General features: G+C 39.0%; 2 protein-coding genes across 2 annotated transcripts; one reads left to right on the top strand and one right to left on the bottom strand.

The window, feature by feature from the left end:
• Nucleotides 1–7,501: 7,501 nt before the first annotated feature.
• Nucleotides 7,502–8,129, top strand: LOC146330857 (histone H1-like). Its single transcript, XM_084710348.1, has one exon. It carries the CDS (start codon nt 7,517–7,519, stop codon nt 8,120–8,122), a length of 606 nt encoding a protein of 201 aa, XP_084566474.1. The 5' UTR covers nt 7,502–7,516; the 3' UTR covers nt 8,123–8,129.
• Nucleotides 8,130–10,104: 1,975 nt separating this feature from the next.
• LOC146330856 (histone H4) lies at nt 10,105–10,478 on the bottom strand. The gene has a single exon (XM_084710611.1). The coding sequence runs from the start codon at nt 10,465–10,467 to the stop codon at nt 10,156–10,158; it is 312 nt and encodes a 103-aa protein (XP_084566737.1). The 5' UTR covers nt 10,468–10,478; the 3' UTR covers nt 10,105–10,155.
• Nucleotides 10,479–19,889: the final 9,411 nt, after the last annotated feature.

The raw sequence follows: 19,889 nt of genomic DNA, 5'->3' as shown, positions 1-19,889 counted from the left end.
AGCATGACTTCCAAGACTCATAGCATTTATATAGCTAACTGTATTATGTGCAGTTACATGATATACTGATATAATTTGAATAATAACCTGGGAAAGATGCCCCACTTCTGTGATGAGATACCCCTAGGGGTGGGACTCCTGCCTTACGAGTTATTTTGATCTCTAAAAACGTGTTATTTATGCATAAGATCAACTTTATATTTAAGTTCTGATGCTGCACTTAACCACAACATCAATGTTACATGACCTGCAGAAATGATTATTGTTTTGTTACTTTTATTGCAATAAATTCATGTTACATTTACAACTACAGTCCATTCACTATTTACACATTATTGCAATGTAAATTTATGTATTTTTTCATCCACCCAGTGAAACAAAATTGTTTTCATCTTCATTCTTATATTTCTATACATACATTCATACCTACATACATAAAACAGAACCCAAAAAAGAAGAAAAAAATAAATAAATAAATAAAAAAAAAAAACCACAAACCTACTTTTCCACTTAACTGTTCACAGTACTCTAATCATATCTGTCTTATCCATTGAATTTATTATTTACTCAATTTAATTCATTCATGTCCTCATACCTCATCCACTTAAACCATCGTCTTTTATGTTCAGTGTCCTCGTTCCTAATTCCATAAGTTATCCTGTCCATTTCAGAGATATCCCTTATGGTTGATATCCCTCTCTTTACTGATGGACTTACAGGCTTTAACCACATCCTGGTGATTTGTTTCATAGCTGCCGTCCTCATTCTATAAATGTATTGGTCTCTTTCCTGCAACAGCTCTGGTGGAGATTTTCCTAGAATAATAAGCATGGGATTAATTGCTTTTTTTATTTAAAACATGCTCGTAATAGCTGTCATAACTGAATGCCAAAATGATTTTAGTACAGGACAGAAAAAGAAGACGTGTGCATGGTTTGCCTCAGTCTCCCCACATTTTCTCCAGCAATTAGGTGTCACTGATGCATCAATTTTTGAATGGACCTCAGGTGTAGTAAAAAATCTTGAATATACTTTCCATGCAAATTCTTTTCAATATTTAGAGTTTGTTGTTTTGTGAATTTCTCTGCAAATTTGCTTCCACTCTTCTTTATTAACTTGCTGTCCTAGTTCAGACGTCCATTTTTGCTGGGTGCTAGTTTCAGCGTCCATATTGTTCTCCAGGATTTTGTATATTTTTGACAGGAGGTTTTTTATTTCCTCATTGTGACTTTTGCGAGGTGATTAATGGGTGCATTTCTTTAGAGGTTTGATTTTTTTTTTAATTTTTGAAAGGATTGTCTTTATTTGCAAATATGTATAAAAGTTACTTTGTGCCAGATTGTATTTCGAAACCAATGACTGAAATGAGCTTACAGTATTATTCGACAGCATTTGTGAATATATTTTTGAACCTCTTGTTGCCCATACTTTCAAAATATTATCTGTTTTGTTTGGCTCGAACTGGGGGTCCCATGCCATCTCTCAGAAAACTATTAAGTCATCATTTATTTTGTAAGTTTTACATATATTTATTCAACTTTTTAGTGTGTTATCGACCCATCTATTCAGTCCTTTGATTTGTGAATAATCCTTTTTGTCTATATATGGCAATGATTTTATAGATATTGGTAAGGACTCTTCCTTGATCTGTATCCACTTTGCTTCAACTCGGTCATTTGACCGTCTTAAAACTGTATTTATTTGTGTTGCATTAAAATAACTCTGGAGATTAGGAACGGCTAAACCAACACATTCTTTTGCTTTAGTTAATTTATTGAATTTTATTCTTTTCTTTTTATTGTTCCATATAAAATTACTTAGTAATCCATTCCACCTTTTAAACGATATAGTAGGAACTGCTACTGGTAAAGTCTAAATATATATATATATATATATATATATATATATATATATATATATATATATATAATGTATATAATAATAAAACAAGAAGAAGAAGAAGAAGAAGAAAGAAAAAAGGGAGTCATTTTACTTCTTCTAAAATACCCCTTCATCATATTCCAAAAACCAGAAAGTCTTCTAAATTCGTTATACCCATATCATGTGAACATACACATTTCTAACATTTCCCAAATTCATATGTGGGGCTTAGTGTTAATGAGCAAAACTTCTTTTACAGTGTTCAATTAATCTCATTCACTTTACTTTTGCCTGTTCATATCCACCCATTTATTCTTGGGACTTACAAATAGACAGCCTTACATGCTCACATAAAATTGGAACAGCCACAAAAGATCGGGAATCGAATTAAAAGAAAGTATATAGAAATAAGAATGCCAAATCTACAAACTAAGGGACATCAGGGGATTTTAAGTTCATCCATTCTTACTTTCTTTTCCTTCTCTCACACCCTCTCTACACGTAAGAAGGTATGTGAATCTCACAGGCCCCCACACCTCCTCACCCTACCCTTAAAACCTTCACACCATATACCCTTTCATCATCCCTTTACCCGGATCTGGTCTAAACATCACATTCAGTCACGTCAAACAATTACTCCTAACCACCCCCCATCCCCCCCCACCACCCCCCCCCCCCCCCCCCTCCCCCACACACACACACACTGCAGAGGGAGAGAGATGGGAACAGGGGAGAAAGAGACCGAGAGGAGTACAGTGTCTTTACACTTCTCATATTTATCGACCTAGTAATTTGAAGGAGCTTTAAGATGATGCCATTTCAAAGAAAATGTCACTCACGTCACTGGATCAGACTGTCCAACCTGTAGACCGGTCATTAGTGTCCATAAGTCCTGCGGGCCGAGCCGAGCCATCCCGGTGGTCTTGTGTCTTACACTTGTCACTGTCCTTCCTTCTAGGAATCTGGATGCGCTCTCTGGGCTTCCGTAGATCGTCGCTGACCCGTCCTTATTAAACACCTTAAGTTTTGCTGGAGCAATGATGTACGATCTGATGTTTTCTTTGTTGTTGGTCTGTTATCGGTCTGTACAGGCTTCTCATCTGTTTGTGAAATCGTGGTCGAAATCTAGTCTCTTTCTGTTAAACAGGACCTCTTTCCTTGTCCACGCTGCCTGTAAAACTTTTTTCTTGGTGTCATAATTCATAAAGGCAGCGACAGCAGGTCTGGAGTGGTCTGTGCTCTCCTTATAGATGCGGTGGGCTCTAATAATACTCAAATCTCCAGATAGTCCCAGCGCCTCATGAAAGAGTTTTCTCAGGAAACCCGTCACATCATTACCTTCACTTTTTTTCTGGGATGTTGAAGATGCGTATATTGTTTTGTCTGGACTTATACTCTCCAGGTCCATCTGGCTCCCATTTCATTCATCTTTTGCGTGATGTTGACAGATATCTGACTCGTGTATTTCCTCCACTCTGGTCTCCGTTTCCTCCAGCTTTTGCCGTAGCTCAGTCATCTGTTCTATGATTTTCTTCATATCTCTATGTTTTAAATTCAGATCGGAAGTCTTTGGTCTCTGTTGTGATAAAGTGTCAATTCAATCATCAACTGTTTCATCTCTATGTCTTCTGGCATTTTTGGAGAGGCGTCTGTCGGCTGTTTGACCATCTTACTGTGTTTCTGTCGTTTGTTGCGGTCAAACCTCTTCGTTTCCGATCCAGATCGGAGATTCATTCCCCTCTGGATGTGTCTCACTTTTTTCATCTTTAAATTCGTGCCTTTAGCATTACATCGTTATCTAAAACTGAGGGCTCAACGGACGCCACTTTCAACCTGCCGCCATTACGCACGCGGCCGGAAGTCCTTCCTGTGATTATTTTTGATTGATTTCAGAGAACGCTTACTGTCAATTAATTTTAAATTGCTGGGCCAAAGACAAATCACAATTGGTTTCATTAGAAAAAAAACTTTCACTTGTTAAAAAAAGAAATTTGTTATTTTTTGTTAAAAAATAAAGGATCACCCTACAAATGTATTTCCTGTGTTGAGGTCAACAATACATCACAGCCTCACATGGCTGCTGCTGAGGACTTTTAAACTTTTATTGTTGTTATTTACAGAGAGAAGACGCTGTCAGATGATTTTCCTTGGTTTTAGCATCATGTGTGTCATATAAGCAACTCATGTTTTTCAAAGCCTTGCTTGCGAGTGTGTTTTTTCTGAAAAGGCCACTTCTTAATGTACATGTTGAAGAAGGACAGGCTGACCAAGCTGCAGAGATCAGTCTTCCTCCCTCTCCAACACACACATGCCGCTGAAGACGTGTGCAGCCACGCAGGACAAGAAAGGGTTACACCCTGAAACTGTGGAATCCGTTCTTATTCCTACACAGTTCAGCCAAATCCCCAAGTATAGTCCTCCACCTGTGGGCTAATGTCCTGTTAAAATCCACTGTGCGGACATGAGGGGGGAGTGAGGGAAAGAACAAGAGACACAGAGAGTCAGTGTGTTTGATGGAGCCTTATTGTTTTGCTGCTAATCAATAATGAGGAAGACGTTTAGAAAAAAAATGTCAGATCTTCACACTGTGCGGGGGAGACAGAGACACTTTCTTTGTTCCGAGCGCAGGATCAGCACCATGGACAGCACCACGTGACGATCCTGACTGTTCTACTGTTCTGCTACACTGGCGCGTTCAGGGGGGCGAAGGGTGCTGGAGCACCTGCCCCTTTGCCCCTTTGACTTGCCCAGATGTGCCCTTTTTTCACTGATGTAACTCTGCTATCACCATAGAAACAGATCATAAAACTGTGATGTTCATTGAAACTTTGGTGATATCAGCTGTCTTAACTTCTACACAGCTCCTCTCTACTCACCGCTGCAGCTCTGTCTCACCACGTCTGTGACACAGTGTGTCTGCTGATTGATCATGACTTCTAACCAATCAGATGTGCTGCTGTAGGCGGGACATTGAGTCAGACTTCAGAGTGGAGTTGTGTATTATACTGTACAGTGTATAATGATCTAATATATGTATAGTATATACATAGTACAGCATTGTATAAGTTTGAAGTTTTTAATATTATTACCATTATCATTACTATTATCATTATTATTACATTACATAACTATGGTGATAATTACAGACAGACAAAGATCAAAGTGCATTTTTAAAATAATTTAACCCTAATCCCACCACTTTTTTCTTTGTGGCTGATCTGAAAAATTATCCGTTCCGTTACTCAAAACCGTGATACGGTCCGTAAGCATCCTGTGTGTGTGTGTGTGTGTGTGTGTGTGTGTGTGTGTGTGTGTGTGTGTGTGTGTGTGTGTGTCTCACTCTGCACACACCTCTCATAAGTTATAGCCTCTAGTTAACCACACACAGCGTGCTGAGAGGAAAAAGTATGTCAGGACTCTTTGTGTTTCTATGTTTCTTTTGTCATGAGCAAAGTGCATCAGAGATCTGTATCATTTTACTGTCAAGTGAGTTTCAGTGTTTTTCCTCTGTTTCTAGAGGCTGTTAATTCACTAAAACGATGCAATGTACATGCATATTCACATCATTTCGGACTATTACAGTATAAATACAACAACAATAACAATAATAATTAGAAGAATTTGAATTGTGATTTTCTCAACCTCTCATTTAAACATATCAGTACTTGTTTATAACATTTGTATATATATACACACAAATTCAATATATTATGCATAAATATAAAATATATAATTTTCATACCCTTGCTGTCTTGCGCAAAGTGGATAGTCAAACTGAATAAAAGCACAAATACATGATTTCTATATCATTTCATTATAATTTTTTCTTTATTATTAGCACTACAAATAATAAAATTATGAAAATTAAGAAATCAGCACCATGGAGCAAATTTGTGGCCCCCTTTTAACTTTGAGCACCTGCCCCTCTAAAGGTCTCTGCACGGCCCTGCTGCTACAACTCATGAAGTTGGTGATTTTAGAGGGAAAATCCTCACCTTTTTTCAGATTAGTCAATAAAATAACTGATAATTAGATCACTGTGATTTAGGTGAGTCACACAGGATGGCAGCAGTGGACTGAGGCAGTTTCTGTTTGACACAGGAAGAAAAGTAGAAATATGAAAAATGTCCGTGTGTCAGTTAACTGTTGTAAATATGGTCTATTATTAAAATGGGTAATTTAGTAATAAACAGGACTGTCCCGATTTTTTCAGGACATCTGGTCAGGTTAAAGACCAGTATAGAGTCCTAAAGTGTGTCCTGTATTTCGACGTGCACACGCCCAGAGAAGTCAATTCAAAATATCACTTTGCTCTTTGTAGAATATCTGAGCTGCTGTTTTCATATTAGAAACTCTACATGAACAGACAACAGCTTGTTTCTCTGAGGGAAACTACAGAACAGAGTCCCGACATGTCAGTGCGTCATGACGCGGAGCGAAAGTACAGTAGATAACACAGTCATCACTGATAACATGACTAATAAACTATAATTTAATTTTCTTTTCTTTATTTTTGAAGAGCTCTTTTCAAAATTCATATCGAAACTGTGATAAAATAAAAAAAAATATGTAAAAAGAAAAAAATACAGTGTAAAATGCAAGAATATGAAAATAAAATCAAACAAAAACATGAAATAGGATTAAAATTGTGAATAAGAAATAACCTGGTAGAATAGCATCATGTAGTCCTTCAAATATTGTATTTAATCTTTATTTCAAAGACAAATCTTTTACATTCTACTTTTTTGTTTAACCATTTCTTGGTTTGTTTAAATCACTAATAAAAGAAAAAGAAAAACTTTTTTTAAAACTTAATAATTAATGATTAATATGAATTTAATCTAAATAACATTGTGTGAACAATGATCTGCTGAGTTATTAAGTACATCTTCACTTTCAGTATCAGTAGAAAACAGTTTGGTGTGACATAATTCTTTCTTAAAAAAAAAAAAATCAGCATGAATCAGTGAAGGTATTACATTTAAAACACATTGATTAATTAATAGTAGAACTATTGACAGTTGGTTGAAATGAAAAGTCGTCCTCAGCAGAAGAAAACAGCCACAGTGAGCAGCTCTGATACAAGTCTGCCACCAGCAGCCTCAGCCATCATCTGTGTGTTTGCTGCTACCAGAATAACTTGACTTTCTAACACAGTGATCATCAACAGATGCTTGTTTTTACTTGGAGTCTGTGAACAAACACGTGGAGCAGCTGAAAACGGCTTTTGATGGAGCTCGGATGCATTTTCAAACATTTTAGGAGAGAAATGAGTGAGAAAAGTGTCTGAGCAGCGCTGGACGCGGCGGTGAATGTGTGAGTTTTAGAGGCTCCTCAAAGAAAAAGCAGAGAGCATCAGAGCTCTGCATGACGTCAATATGAAGAGACACAAGTCCACTATCGACTCCTTCACTGTCAGCCTTCAGAACTTGTCCCACATTTAGTCTGGACTCTTTTATGGATGAAGAGAAAACACAAGTGACACGACATTCACACCGCACAGAGGAGCCACGGGCTGAACTGAGTCTCCACGGTTCTCATGGTGTGTTTAAGTGCAGCCTCCAGCTCTGGACTCTTCATTAAGTCCAGTCAGACTCTCGTATTGTCGTGATTAAGATCAGAATACTCAGAGAAAATGGCAGAAGTAGCTCCAGCTCCAGCCGCTGCCACTCCGGCGAAAGCAGCCAAGAAGAAGACTCCCAAACCGAAGAGGACTGGTCCCAGCGTCAGTGAACTCATCATCAAAGCTGTGGCCGCATCCAAGGAGCGGAGCGGCGTGTCCGCGGCCGCCCTCAAGAAGACTCTGGCCGCCGGAGGCTACGATGTGGACAAGAACAAGGTCCGCGTCAAGACCGCCATCAAGAAGCTGGTAGCTAAGGGAACTCTGGTCCAGACCAAGGGGACCGGGGCCTCCGGCTCTTTCAAGATGAGCAAGAAGATAGCTGAGCCCAAAAAAGCAAAGAAGCCTGCAGCCAAGAAACCCGCTGCTAAAGTCAAGAAGGCCGCAGCCAAGAAACCCGCAGCGGCTAAAAAGCCCAAGACCGCAAAGAAGCCAGCAGCCGCTAAGAAGTCTCCGAAGAAGCCCAAGAAACCCGCAGCGGCCAAGAAAGCAGCCAAGAGCCCCAAGAAGGCCACGAAGAGCCCCAAGAAAGTGGCAAAGAAGGCCCCTGCAGCCAAGAAAGCCCCCGCGAAGAAGGCCGCCAAGCCCAAAGTTAAGAAGGCAGCACCCAAGAAGAAGTGAGCTGTTATGATTTTAAAGAAACTTTCACACAAAAGGCTCTTTTAAGAGCCACTCATCATCAATAAAGAGCATCTTCCTGTTTTTATTGTTGCAATTCACGTTAAATATTACGATATTTGCGCCTGTTCTGCGCGCGGGAACGTGTTTACATGAGGTGGGGGTTGCCCTGGGTACAACTGCGCGCCAGTTTCGGTGCGCGCGCCTATGAATGAATGAACAATAAAAAAGATGGAGGGTCACATAATAATTTGACCGAAACTTGTCCTCAGCTGACATTCATGTTTGCAATCAACACCTGTAGGACATTAATTAAAAGATGTACACACAATCAACTTGAAATGTTCAAGTATATTTCATCATGAATTTTTAAACTTACACTGAGTTACACAGAGCCTGTTGTACTGCACTTGATCCCACGTAAATCACGTCAAGACGCACTGGAACATAGTGCATGACAACAGTACAACGCCATAGGTGCTGATTACACAAAGAGTGAGACTGTATACTTTTAATTCTACACAAAATCAGAGAAATTGCATCTGATGTTTGGGCTTTATACTTCGATATCAGAATAAAGACCCGACATCTTGGGTGTATTTTTGTCATATTTAGTCATATTTGTCGATATGTCGTATATTGTTCAGGGACGTTACACTTTTGCCTCTACCAGTGTGGGTGTGTCCACCTCTGTATTCGCCTGCTTTGATAACATTTTACGTTAACATTTATGATTGACTCCTTCTTGGCATTGAAATAGCAGAATATATTTCGTGTTTTTAAAATTAGTAAAGAAGCCTGATATGGCAAGCCGTTTTAACATTTAATAGCTAAATTTGACTATGCGGAATTAATATTATAGATACCAATAATTTCATTTTGACTAGTCGTAATTATGTTATGACTAGGAAGTATTTTCATTGAAGATATCTATAACTTCATTCTGACTAGTCAAAAGTACATTTAGAGATATCAGCAATTCAATTTTGACTAGTCAAAACAGAATTGCAGACATCCAAAATGACGTCACTTAAACCGACTCTCGACTCGTCACACATTCTAAATGACAATTACAGATATCTGTAATTCAGTTTTGACTAGGCGGAATGAAAATTAAAGATATCTCAAACGTAATTATGACTAGTTAGAATTGTTGTGCAAGACGTTGCTCATGCAAGGCTTCCCATTCGTTGCTCATTATTATGGCAAGCTTTCCATTGGATAATGGCTCAGTAAACACAACAATTGAACAGTGTTAGAAGAAGAAATGCACATGAAGAAGAAAAAGTAGAGGAAATGGCGGTTGCTGTTGTGGACAAGGTTAGAAGATATCTGCAATTACATTCTGACTAGATAGATTGCAGGTAAAAGATAAAATCCCTTCCAAGATATCCACAACCCGATTATAGATATCTACATCTGAATTATGACTATCCATAATCCCAGCTAGAGATATCTACAACATAATTTTGACTACTCGTAATTCCAACTCAAGATATGTACAATGTAATTCTGGCTAGGTAAAACTCATTTTAAGATATCTCGAAAAACAAAGGTATCTTGAATTGAGGGCATTTGGAGATATCTTTAAATGGAATTAGGGATATCCATAATTCAGATGTAGATATCTTTAAATGGAATTAGGGATATCCATAATTCAGATGTAGATATCTTTAAATGGAATTAGGGATATCTATAATTCATATGTAAATATCTGCAATGCGAGTTGTGGATATCTGCAGTTTAATTACAGATATCTGTAATGACAAACCCCATACACATGAATGGGGAGAGTGACGTCACTTGTAGTAAAGATTACTTTCTGGATATCTGAAATGTTATTTTTGAATAGGAAAAAATGAATTACAGATATCTGCAATACATATCCAGCTTAACTTTTAAATATTAAGACAGCTTGCCATAGCCTGAAGTTCTTGTATTAACTTAAACAATCTGGTAGAAATCCAGCTCTTCAGAAAAAGTGTGTGGCCCTTAAAAGGACCTTTGTGTTTTTAGTAAAGGGTGAACCCAGGACTTTAACCTCCGAAGCCGTACAGAGTGCGTCCCTGTCTCTTCAGAGCATACACCACATCCATGGCGGTCACCGTCTTTCTCTTGGCGTGCTCGGTGTAGGTGACGGCATCACGGATGACGTTCTCCAGGAAAACCTTCAACACACCGCGAGTCTCCTCGTAGATCAGACCGGAGATGCGCTTCACTCCACCACGACGAGCCAGACGGCGGATAGCGGGCTTGGTGATTCCCTGGATGTTATCACGGAGAACTTTACGGTGACGCTTAGCGCCTCCTTTCCCCAGTCCTTTACCTCCTTTTCCTCTGCCAGACATCCTGATAATTCAGACAGCAGACAGTCAATGTACCAAACACAGAACAGATAAGCCTGGTTCCTGTAGGGACAGCTCAGGACTAGCAGTCCTCTCCAGTCCCTGTTTTCCAATTGGAGTTGGTCTGGGCTGGGGGATTGGATGGGAAGAAGAGGTTACCAAGTTCACCATTAATTCACCATTAATTCACCATCACCTCACCTCAATCACCATAATTTTTTAATTTTCAATTTTCTTTTTTTTTTTTTCTTTTTCTTTCCTTTTATCCCCATTTTCTTGATTATAATAAAAGTGGTACAAATAATAAAAGAACACCACAATTGCCCCATAATTAAAAATAAAAGAGAGTCTGATAATAAAAAGAATAAAACGAATAAATAATTAAATAAAAACTTTTATGATAAGAACCTTAAAAATTAAAAATTGTAGCCCTTAAAATATTATGTAATGGTGTCAGTCTTCTGTGTCAGTACTTCAGTAAGACCGACAGGGGAGTGCTACAGAGGTATCTTGGTGGGTCAGTCTTTTCCTCCTGTATGGTCTGTTGTAATGAAGGATTGTTTTCAGCTCTTTGTAGATATTTTCTTCCCAGGACGGCGATTCTTTCCTGCAGGGTCATGAGGCCAGATAGTTTGTGGGTGTATTTATTGCTTGTATATTTTGGTAGTCTGTAGCACATTTTTATGGCGATGTTTTGGACAACCTGGAGTTTTGTGAGCTGTGTTGTCCCTACGTTGCACCAGGCAGGCACTGCATATTCAAACAGTGGTCTGATGTATGACTGATACACCCTCACAGCTGTTTCAGGATTGGCTCCTCCTTGTTTTCTGCAGAGCACTTTCAGGTGGTTGAGTCTCCTTCGCGCCTCTTTTTCAATTTCAGCTATGTGTGCTGTCCATTGCATATTTTCTTGAAATGTTACACCTAGAAATTTTGCTGTGGGGGTGGTCTGGAGAGTTTGTCCATATAGGTTAAGATTTACCTGCTTATTTTTACGAGAATGTTTAGAAAAGAGCACACATTGTGTTTTTGAGGGGTTTAGTTTGACCCTCCACATATTTGCCCAGGATTCCATCTCAGTGATGCTTCTCTGAAGTTTTTTTGCAGCATGTAAAGGGTTTGTTGATGACGCCCAATAACAGAGGTCATCAGCAAACTGGGAAACTTGTCCTTCTCCTCTGGGTGGGTAATAGATGTCGCTTATGTATATTAAAAACAACAGAGGACTGAGTGCTGAGCCCTGTGGTACGCCAGCTTCTGGGGTAAATCTCTTGGAGATTGATGCTCCTACTTTCACTACAATCTCTCTCTGGGTTAAAAAGCTTTTTAAAAGTACAACCATTTGTTTTGGGAGTTGTAAATTACTGTCTAGCAGCCTGTATATGAGTCCTTGATGCCACATTTTATCAAAAGCCTTTTCAATATCAAAGAATACTGCGATAGTTGCTTCTTTTTTATTAAAACCTCGTTGGATGTCTTCTGCCAGCCTTAGGATATTGTCGGTTGAACTTCTTGCCTTTCTGAATCCTGCCTGGTGGACCCCCAAAACTCCTAGGGCATCGAAATGTCTCTGGAGCCTGTCAGCCAGAACCCTTTCAAAAAGTTTGCCAAGGTTACTCAAGAGGCTAATGGGTCTGTAATTGACAGGCAGGTGGGGATCTTTGTGTGGTTTGGGGACCATAGACACCAGAGCTGATTTCCAGGGTTTTGGGAAGTATCCAACATGGAGGCAAAGTGTGTACAAATCTGCAAGAACGGTGAGAAACTCTGCTGATGCTTCCTTGATAAGCCGGTTGTCCACTGTGTCTTCTCCAGGGGCTTTCACTTTGAGCTTCTTAATGTGCTCCTGGAGTTCAGTTGTTGTAACCATCTTCATTAAAGGGTGATTGGTTTCTAAATCTTTGAGTGGTAAGTGGGTGGGTAGACAGATCTGACGCTCTACTATTTCCTTCCACCTCGGGTCAAACAAGGGGTCATCTGGACATGAATGGACATTTTGCAGGTGTTCCTTAAAAACCTTTGCCTTTTCTTTTTCTTCATCAATCAATTGGCCATTGTGTGTTAAAATTGTGCTTCTCAAATTATTTTTTCTTCCATTAAGCTGATTGATCTTTTGCCAGAATGTTTTGGGATTTGGGTCATTGTTTAAGTCTGTGTAAAATCTGTTCCATGTCTTTTCTCGTTCCCTCCTAATTGCTTTCCGTATTTGTGTTTGTAGTTGGTTGACTTTTTGTTTGATCTCCAGAGACCTTGTTTTCATAAATTCTCTCCTTAGTCTTCTTTTTACTTTAATAAGGCGTATCAGAGAAGGGGGGAGGTTGTTTGGGCCTTTAGGATCTCCTCTGAGGCCCACAGAGCTTTCTCTGGCAGTGAGGAGTATCTGTCCGAGCAAGATGGATCTTTGGTCCATGGCAGAAGGTTCTGGGTCGCATGGAGGAAGTTGGACACTTTGGTTGGTGGTAGAGAGTTTGAATGCTTGCCAGTTTGCTGATTTATAGTCATATCTTGGCTGTTTTTTAATAGCCTGGACTTCAAGGCTGAGTGAGGTGAGTATTGGTAAATGGTCACTGCCGATGTCACCACAGACAGAAAACACTGTTACTCTTCCAGCTAATTCAGGGGTGCAGAGGCAAAGATCTAAGATGTCCACCGAGTTGTGCGTTGTGGAATAATATGTTGGTTCATCGTTGTTCAGTACAACTAGATCACTCTGCTCAATTATATTGTTTAGTACAGTACCTGATTGATTTGTGCTATTATTATTAAAAGCTGAGTGTTTTGCATTTAAGTCTCCCATGATAATTACTTTCTTCTCCTGGAGAAGAATCTTTTGGAAAAGAGAAATGGAAGGAATTACACCAGGAGGACAGTAAATTGACGTCAGGAGTATACTAGAGTCAGGGCAGGGTTTGATTCTTGCAGTTATATATTCATTGCTTTGGACTTGATCTGGGCTTAGTGAGATAATGGTCTCATCGTAGGCAATTGTTTTTTTAATGAGCAGGGCCACTCCTCCACCTTTCCCCTGAGGTCTGTCTTTTCTTAAAATGTCATAGCCTGGTATGGAGAAGTCTATGAGTGGGGAGAGAAACGTTTCATTTATTGAAGCTGCATGAACATCATTTTCCTGTAGGATGTGGAGAAGCTCTTCTTTGTTTGATCTGATTCCCCTTATGTTTATATGTAAAATATTAAGTTGATGCATATACAATAAAGAAATAAATGAATGAACTGTTTACTGAAGATGCTTCTCAAGGCATTTCCAAATGGCTTCATATTGTTTTTTATCCTGGCATAGAGTCTTGAGGTCATTTTGCAGAGCAGGGCATTGTGTCAGGGGCTGAGGAGTTTTTTGGCTGGGATGAAGACGAGGGAGAGGCTGGTCCTTGGAGAAACCATTGAGCTGAATCATGGACAGGTAGGTAGGACATTGCTTGGAGGCAGCAGAGTGATTGCCACTGCAGTTGGCACAATTAGGTTCGTGTTTTGGTCTTTCACATGATTTATGTGAGTGACCTGCCCCACATCTGACACATTTAGTTTCATTTTTACATTGCTGGGCTGTATGAAAGAAACCTTGACAATTAAAACATTGCTTTATCTTGGTTGTTGTGAAAGCTTTTTCCACACGGTAGTGGAAAAGATCCATGAAGAATCCTTCGCTGAGGAGTTTGACAGAGTCTTCAGAGTTGGAGAGATGAACTCTGATGAAGGTTGTTGGTTGTTCAGTTTTCCTACTTATGATGCGGTGAGCTTTCTGAATTGGGATGCCTTGGTGGTTCAGTTCCTCTTTGATTTGTTCAATAGTGATATTTGGGGATGGTCCTTTAATAACAAGTTGGTTGGTAGTTTAGTTTGGTTCTGTCTTGCTTTGATGGTTTGCCAGTTTTACGCTGAGGTTGGTGCTTTTGAATGCATCATCAGGCCATGGAGCCAGGAGCTGGTTCATTGAGCTTGGATCTTTTGGGAAAACCAGCAGCCCTCCTCTCTGCAAATTGACCAGCTTTTGGACTTTGATTGTTGGTTTGCATCTCATTATCTCCTTTGCAATGTCCTTTTCATTTTTGAAAACGGTTCTGTTGATGTTGTCTATGATTATTGGTGGGGGTGAGTTGATCCGTTCCTGTGATCTTCCAGGTGGTGTGTTTGTTTTGGGGCTTGTACTGGGTCTGAGTCGTTTCTTTGGGTTTTGTACCAGTATAAAGTCCTGGTCATCGTGATTTTCTGTCGCAATTTGTGCGTATGTTTTGTGTCTACAAACTGCAGCTGGATTATTTTCATTTAGTAATAAATTATTCATTCTTGTCAATGTTTGTTGCAGCTCTGGCACAAATGGAGCAAGTGGTGTCTTTTGGATGTGTAGACTTAGGTCTTTGAATAGGGTTTGAATTTGTCCAAAGATGGTTTTCAAAATCTCCTCTGATTTATTGTCGCGGTCCAAGCTGTGGCTGACCAGAGGTGGGTCTGGGGCACTTGTTGATCTTTCCATTTGCTCGATATTTTGTAGAGCATTTTCAATAAAATTATCCAGGCTCTGGTTGGGATCTTGGTGGAGGTCAGCAGAAATGAGAGGTGGTTTGGGTTTAATGCTTTGTTGCGGCTTTGGCTTTGTTTGTTTAGATGAATCAACAGTTTGTTTTTGTTTGGTTTGATTTGTTCTGGAGTCAAAGGCTTTTGACCACACTGCTTTCCTCTGATCAGGTGTCAGTGTTTTTGAGACTTGCTTGGTTGCCATTATGATAAATATTTCAATATCTCAAAGTAATAATAAAAGTATGCTAAGATAATTAAATGCAGAACAATATGAATATAGAGTAATGAAGTTTCAATATCTCAGATTAAAAGTTAGAATAGAAGTCTGTTGAAATAATTAAAAGGGGCAATGTGGATAAAATGAGGCACAATAAGTATCAATAATAATAATTAAGTGTTGTGTTTATATATACTTTAAAAGGCGGAGTTGGAGACGTAATTAAACATTTCCAGTATATAAAAGTACAGTTGTGCCCATCTGAGAAGGAGCAGTAGCCAGGAGGAAAACAGAGTAGAATAAATCAACTAATAATAATAAAAAATTCTGGTGAGTTGGTGAGAGTGAAAGTGAATTATTTTTAAACAGGTGATTGGGTGACTTTTTCCCGAAGTGAAAATGACAGCACCTGAGGATTAACGCGCCTTACCACTGGCAAGGCAAGTTAGTGAGAAGATGTGGTCCAGCCGTCCTCCTCCCCTGCTGCTGCTCCCCTGCAGCTAAACGTCTGCGTATCAGTGCAGATATAGAGCTGGTAGCTCAAACAGCACGCAATTGGATCAATGACATTTAGTCTTTTTTACATCGAAGAACTTGCGGGGTTTCACAAGCACGTTCACAAGTACGTTCACAAGCACTGCCGAAGTCAGTGTTAAACACGACCAAACACGACGTAACACCGTTCATTTAAATCTTCATTGAGGACGTGATAGAAAATAGAGGCTGGTCTGTTCTTCTTTGTCCTTCATGTCGGTTGATGATTAACTCTTTGGCAGCGCCACCTGCTGGACTAAAGTCCAGTTTCAACAGTCACGGTGTGACTGTGTAGATCACTCAGTAATGTTGCTTTCTGACTGTTGTTGTTGTTGTTTCTCGTTGTCTTGTTGAGAAAAACATTGACAGTGTGTTTTTTTTCTTTATTTGGTCGCTGTCCGAGGTTCTGAACTGACAGCATCAGAGCAGATAGCTGCTGTCTCTGTCCAGGTGCTGAACCTGAGCTGCTGCTGAGCTCTGTGGAGCAACAACCGACATCCTGACTGACACTTCTAACTTACTAGAACAACTTAAAAATATAAACACACTGAAGGACAAATTAATAAACTGATCAGTCATATTTACGTATCCATCGGCTCATAACATTTTGAAAGTGGTTTACATATAGACCCAAGACTGAAACATTTGAAAAAATGAATTTCTTCATTTTATGATGTTCAACATGTTCTGAGGGATGACTGTATTATTTATTGTACTTTCACTCTGCGTAAACACGGATCTCGCTCAACGTCATGACGCACTGACAGTTGGGGACTGTGTACTGTAGTTTCCCTCCGAGAAAACGTGTTGTTGTCTGTTCTGTGCAGAGCCTCAAATGTGAATACAGCAGCTGAGATATTCTGCCCAGAGCAATATTTTTATTTGACCATTGTGGCCGTGTGCGCATTCAAACACAGAATTCATTTCAGGACTTTGTAGCCTCATACTGCCTGTCTTCCTTGAGCTGTTATGTGACCAGACGTGCAGAAAAAACATGAACACAGTCCTATTTGACAGTAAACCACGTGTTATAATAACAGATCTGAACAACATCCGTTGTAATTTTAGATTCAGTTTCTTTTTTAATTGAAATCTTGCACACAGGATTATGTTTTCATGAAGGGCTATTTTTCTGGATATGCGTGCGTAATAATGTTAGAATAAACAACCAAAAGAATAAGGTCACATAGTTAAATATGGAAGTATGACAGCATGATAAAAATATAATCCATATCATGAAGAATATATAAACCTGCAGCAAACTCATCTGCTTGAAAAAGTATTTTGTGGTGTTTTCTATAACATGTTATGAAAGATCCATCGTGTTCAGATACTGCAGATTCTCAGCCAGTCTGTCCTCACCATCAGCACCTCTGAATTATCTCTGTGCAGCGCAGCCTGATCACGGTCGATGTGTCCTGTCCCTGCGTCTACATCAGGGGTGTCAAACTCATTTTAGTTCAGGGGTCACACAGAGCTCAATTTGATCTCAAGTGGGCCGGACCAGTAAAATTAAAGCATAATCTATCGATTATTCTGGCGATTTATCGAGTAATCAGATAAGAAATACTGCGTGTTCTGTGTGTTTTTCTATTACATTACTTTTACTTTATTTAAGAACAATGGTAATATACAAAAGAGAAGATAAGACAGGTCTATTAAATGAACATGAACACAGAAAAGTAACTTTACTTTTACTGTAGATTTACTTTTACTGTTTTTAGTTTACTTTTTACTTTTTTTCAAGTACAAAGGTAAAAGTAAAGGTAGTAATGTCTGCAGAAACCACAAACAGAAGATGTTACTAACTCTTTTAACTGAAACAGTCACCAGAATGTTTTGTTAACATGTTAAAATCACAACATTTTTCTTCTGGAGCAGGACAGACGCTCCCAGACCCCCGGAGGACAGAGGACAGGGGACTGGTTTACCAACATGACACCTTTTTCTCCTCTTATGAGTCTGCAGGTGTGTATTTAGTCATCAAAAAATAACGATAAGAATACCATTAAAGTACAACAAAAGCAATAAAAAAGTTGATTTTTCAAAAAAGGAAACAATAACATGCAAAATATTTAAATTGTAATTAGGTATTTTTACAGAGGACGACGGTATCAGTGATTGATTAGTGATCAGTCTGCCCTCCTCTCCTCCCTCACCTGTTCACTCTGCTGTGAGAAGGTCTGAAAGTTTCTCACAGTGAAACACAGACTCTCCTGTTTTACGTATAGGCCTCCTTATACAGTTGTTTAATTTTATAAGTGCATCTGGTTGGTGTCGATGTCATTAACCATCACGTTAGTTTCTGTTGTAATAAACTCCGTCATTAACAACAGTCTCCTCCACACACAGCTTCTCTGCTGCTGTGAAAACTGAATCATGGGTGGATTAATATGTAGGGAAAAACCCAGAATGTGAGTTAGGTTTAGTCTTTTTGTCTTTATAAAACATCCTGCTGATGAAGAAAGTCAACAGATCAGATACAGACAGAGTCAGAGAATCACACTGACCTCCTCTGTGTGTCTGTACTGTGTGTGTCTGTACTGTACGTGTGTGTCTGTTCTGTACGTGTGTGTCTGTTCTGTACGTGTGTGTCTGTTCTGTACGTGTGTGTCTGTTCTGTACGTGTGTGTATGGAGGAGCTGCATTGACGCAGAGAGGAGAGATGCTGCGGCCGTGTGATAATAAATTACATCAAAATTTAAATGTCGGCACTCATCAGTACTCTGGTCTTTAATAACCCTCACATCCCAAACACAGTGTGCTGTACAGTTGTACGGACTTAAACAGTCATCCCGCAGGCCGGACTGGACCCTCTGGCAGGCCGGTTTTGGCCCGCGGGCCGTACGTTTGATACCCCTGGGTTAGAGGTATCAGATCAGATCAGAGTGTTTTCAGACACCAGGAGATGAACTATCTTTGTAACACGATATCTATGCGTTCAAGAGCTGAGACTGACAACAACTGAAGATATCAAGAATGTCTGTAAACTGTGGAGCTGAGGTAAATATTTTGTATCTATAGGTGAAAATCTCTCTGATGGTGTCAGAATATTTTTCAAACCTCATGATGTTACTGTAATTAGAAAAAGAGACATTATTCTATGTAGGCTTTTATTGTTAAACTGTTTTCATAGAGGTGAAAAATACCGCATAATACTGCCCCTGAAGTCACTAAGAAATGTCATTTATTTGTAAACTTTGAATAATTCTAACTGGAGACTTTAATTTAATCTTCAGAAAACGACAGGTGCACCAGCACTTCTTTCAAATTAAAACGTGAGGGTAAACTTTTAAAATAAATTTGTCAAGAATCCAAATTGACTGATGTATGTCGATCCATAAATCCACACGGCTTCGACTCAACAAGATTGGACTCTAACACTAAATTAGACTAGATTGATAGAATCTACGTGTCATCACTTTTCAAAGTTAATCAAAATTAAACCATGCAAAGGGAGTTTGGATCGGTGTGGAGAACAAATAAAAAAAAAAACCCTGCCTTGAATATTCAAGTAAAACAAGAAATTAAAGTTCTGGGTTTAATTTTCTGCAATAAAAACCAAAGTGAAAGAAATTGGGAGGAAAAACTGAGCGTCGTTAAAACAAAATATGAAATAAGCAGTGGTGGATAGAGTACTGGAAATCTGTACTCAAGTACAAGTAGTATTACATTTCTAAAGCATTACTCAATTACAAGTAAAAGTACTAGTGTTAGAAAAATACTTAAATAAAAGTACAAAGTATTCGTCAGAAAAACTACTCAGAGTATTAGTTACTTTTAACCGATGATGTCACCATCACCTCTCCAGAGTAGGGCTCTAAATCTTGTGTGTTTTGCTTTACCAATAGTTAAAACATTAACATTTGGTCTTTTTTTTCCTCTCATTTCAAGTTTTTATTTCCTTATTCAGCAAATGTCTCCAGCAGACAAAACAAAGCTGGATGAGGTGCAGTTACTGCCACGACTATTGATTAAATATCCATGAATACATTTTTATCTGATTAAATTCTTAGGAAAAATCAATTAAAGATCAGTCATTAACATACTTTTGTTGTTTGTTTTGTTTTTTGTCCATATGTCCTGGTTTTCATTGTCTTTTTTGCTACCAAATAATTTTATTGGCTACAAAAATGCAGAT

Source organism: Lutjanus erythropterus, chromosome 3, assembly GCF_056507025.1.
Source record: "Lutjanus erythropterus isolate fLutEry1 chromosome 3, fLutEry1.hap2, whole genome shotgun sequence".
Lineage (NCBI taxonomy): Eukaryota > Metazoa > Chordata > Actinopteri > Lutjaniformes > Lutjanidae > Lutjanus > Lutjanus erythropterus.
Note: the sequence above shows the minus strand (reverse complement) of the source record. Positions and strands in the feature narration are given on the sequence as shown.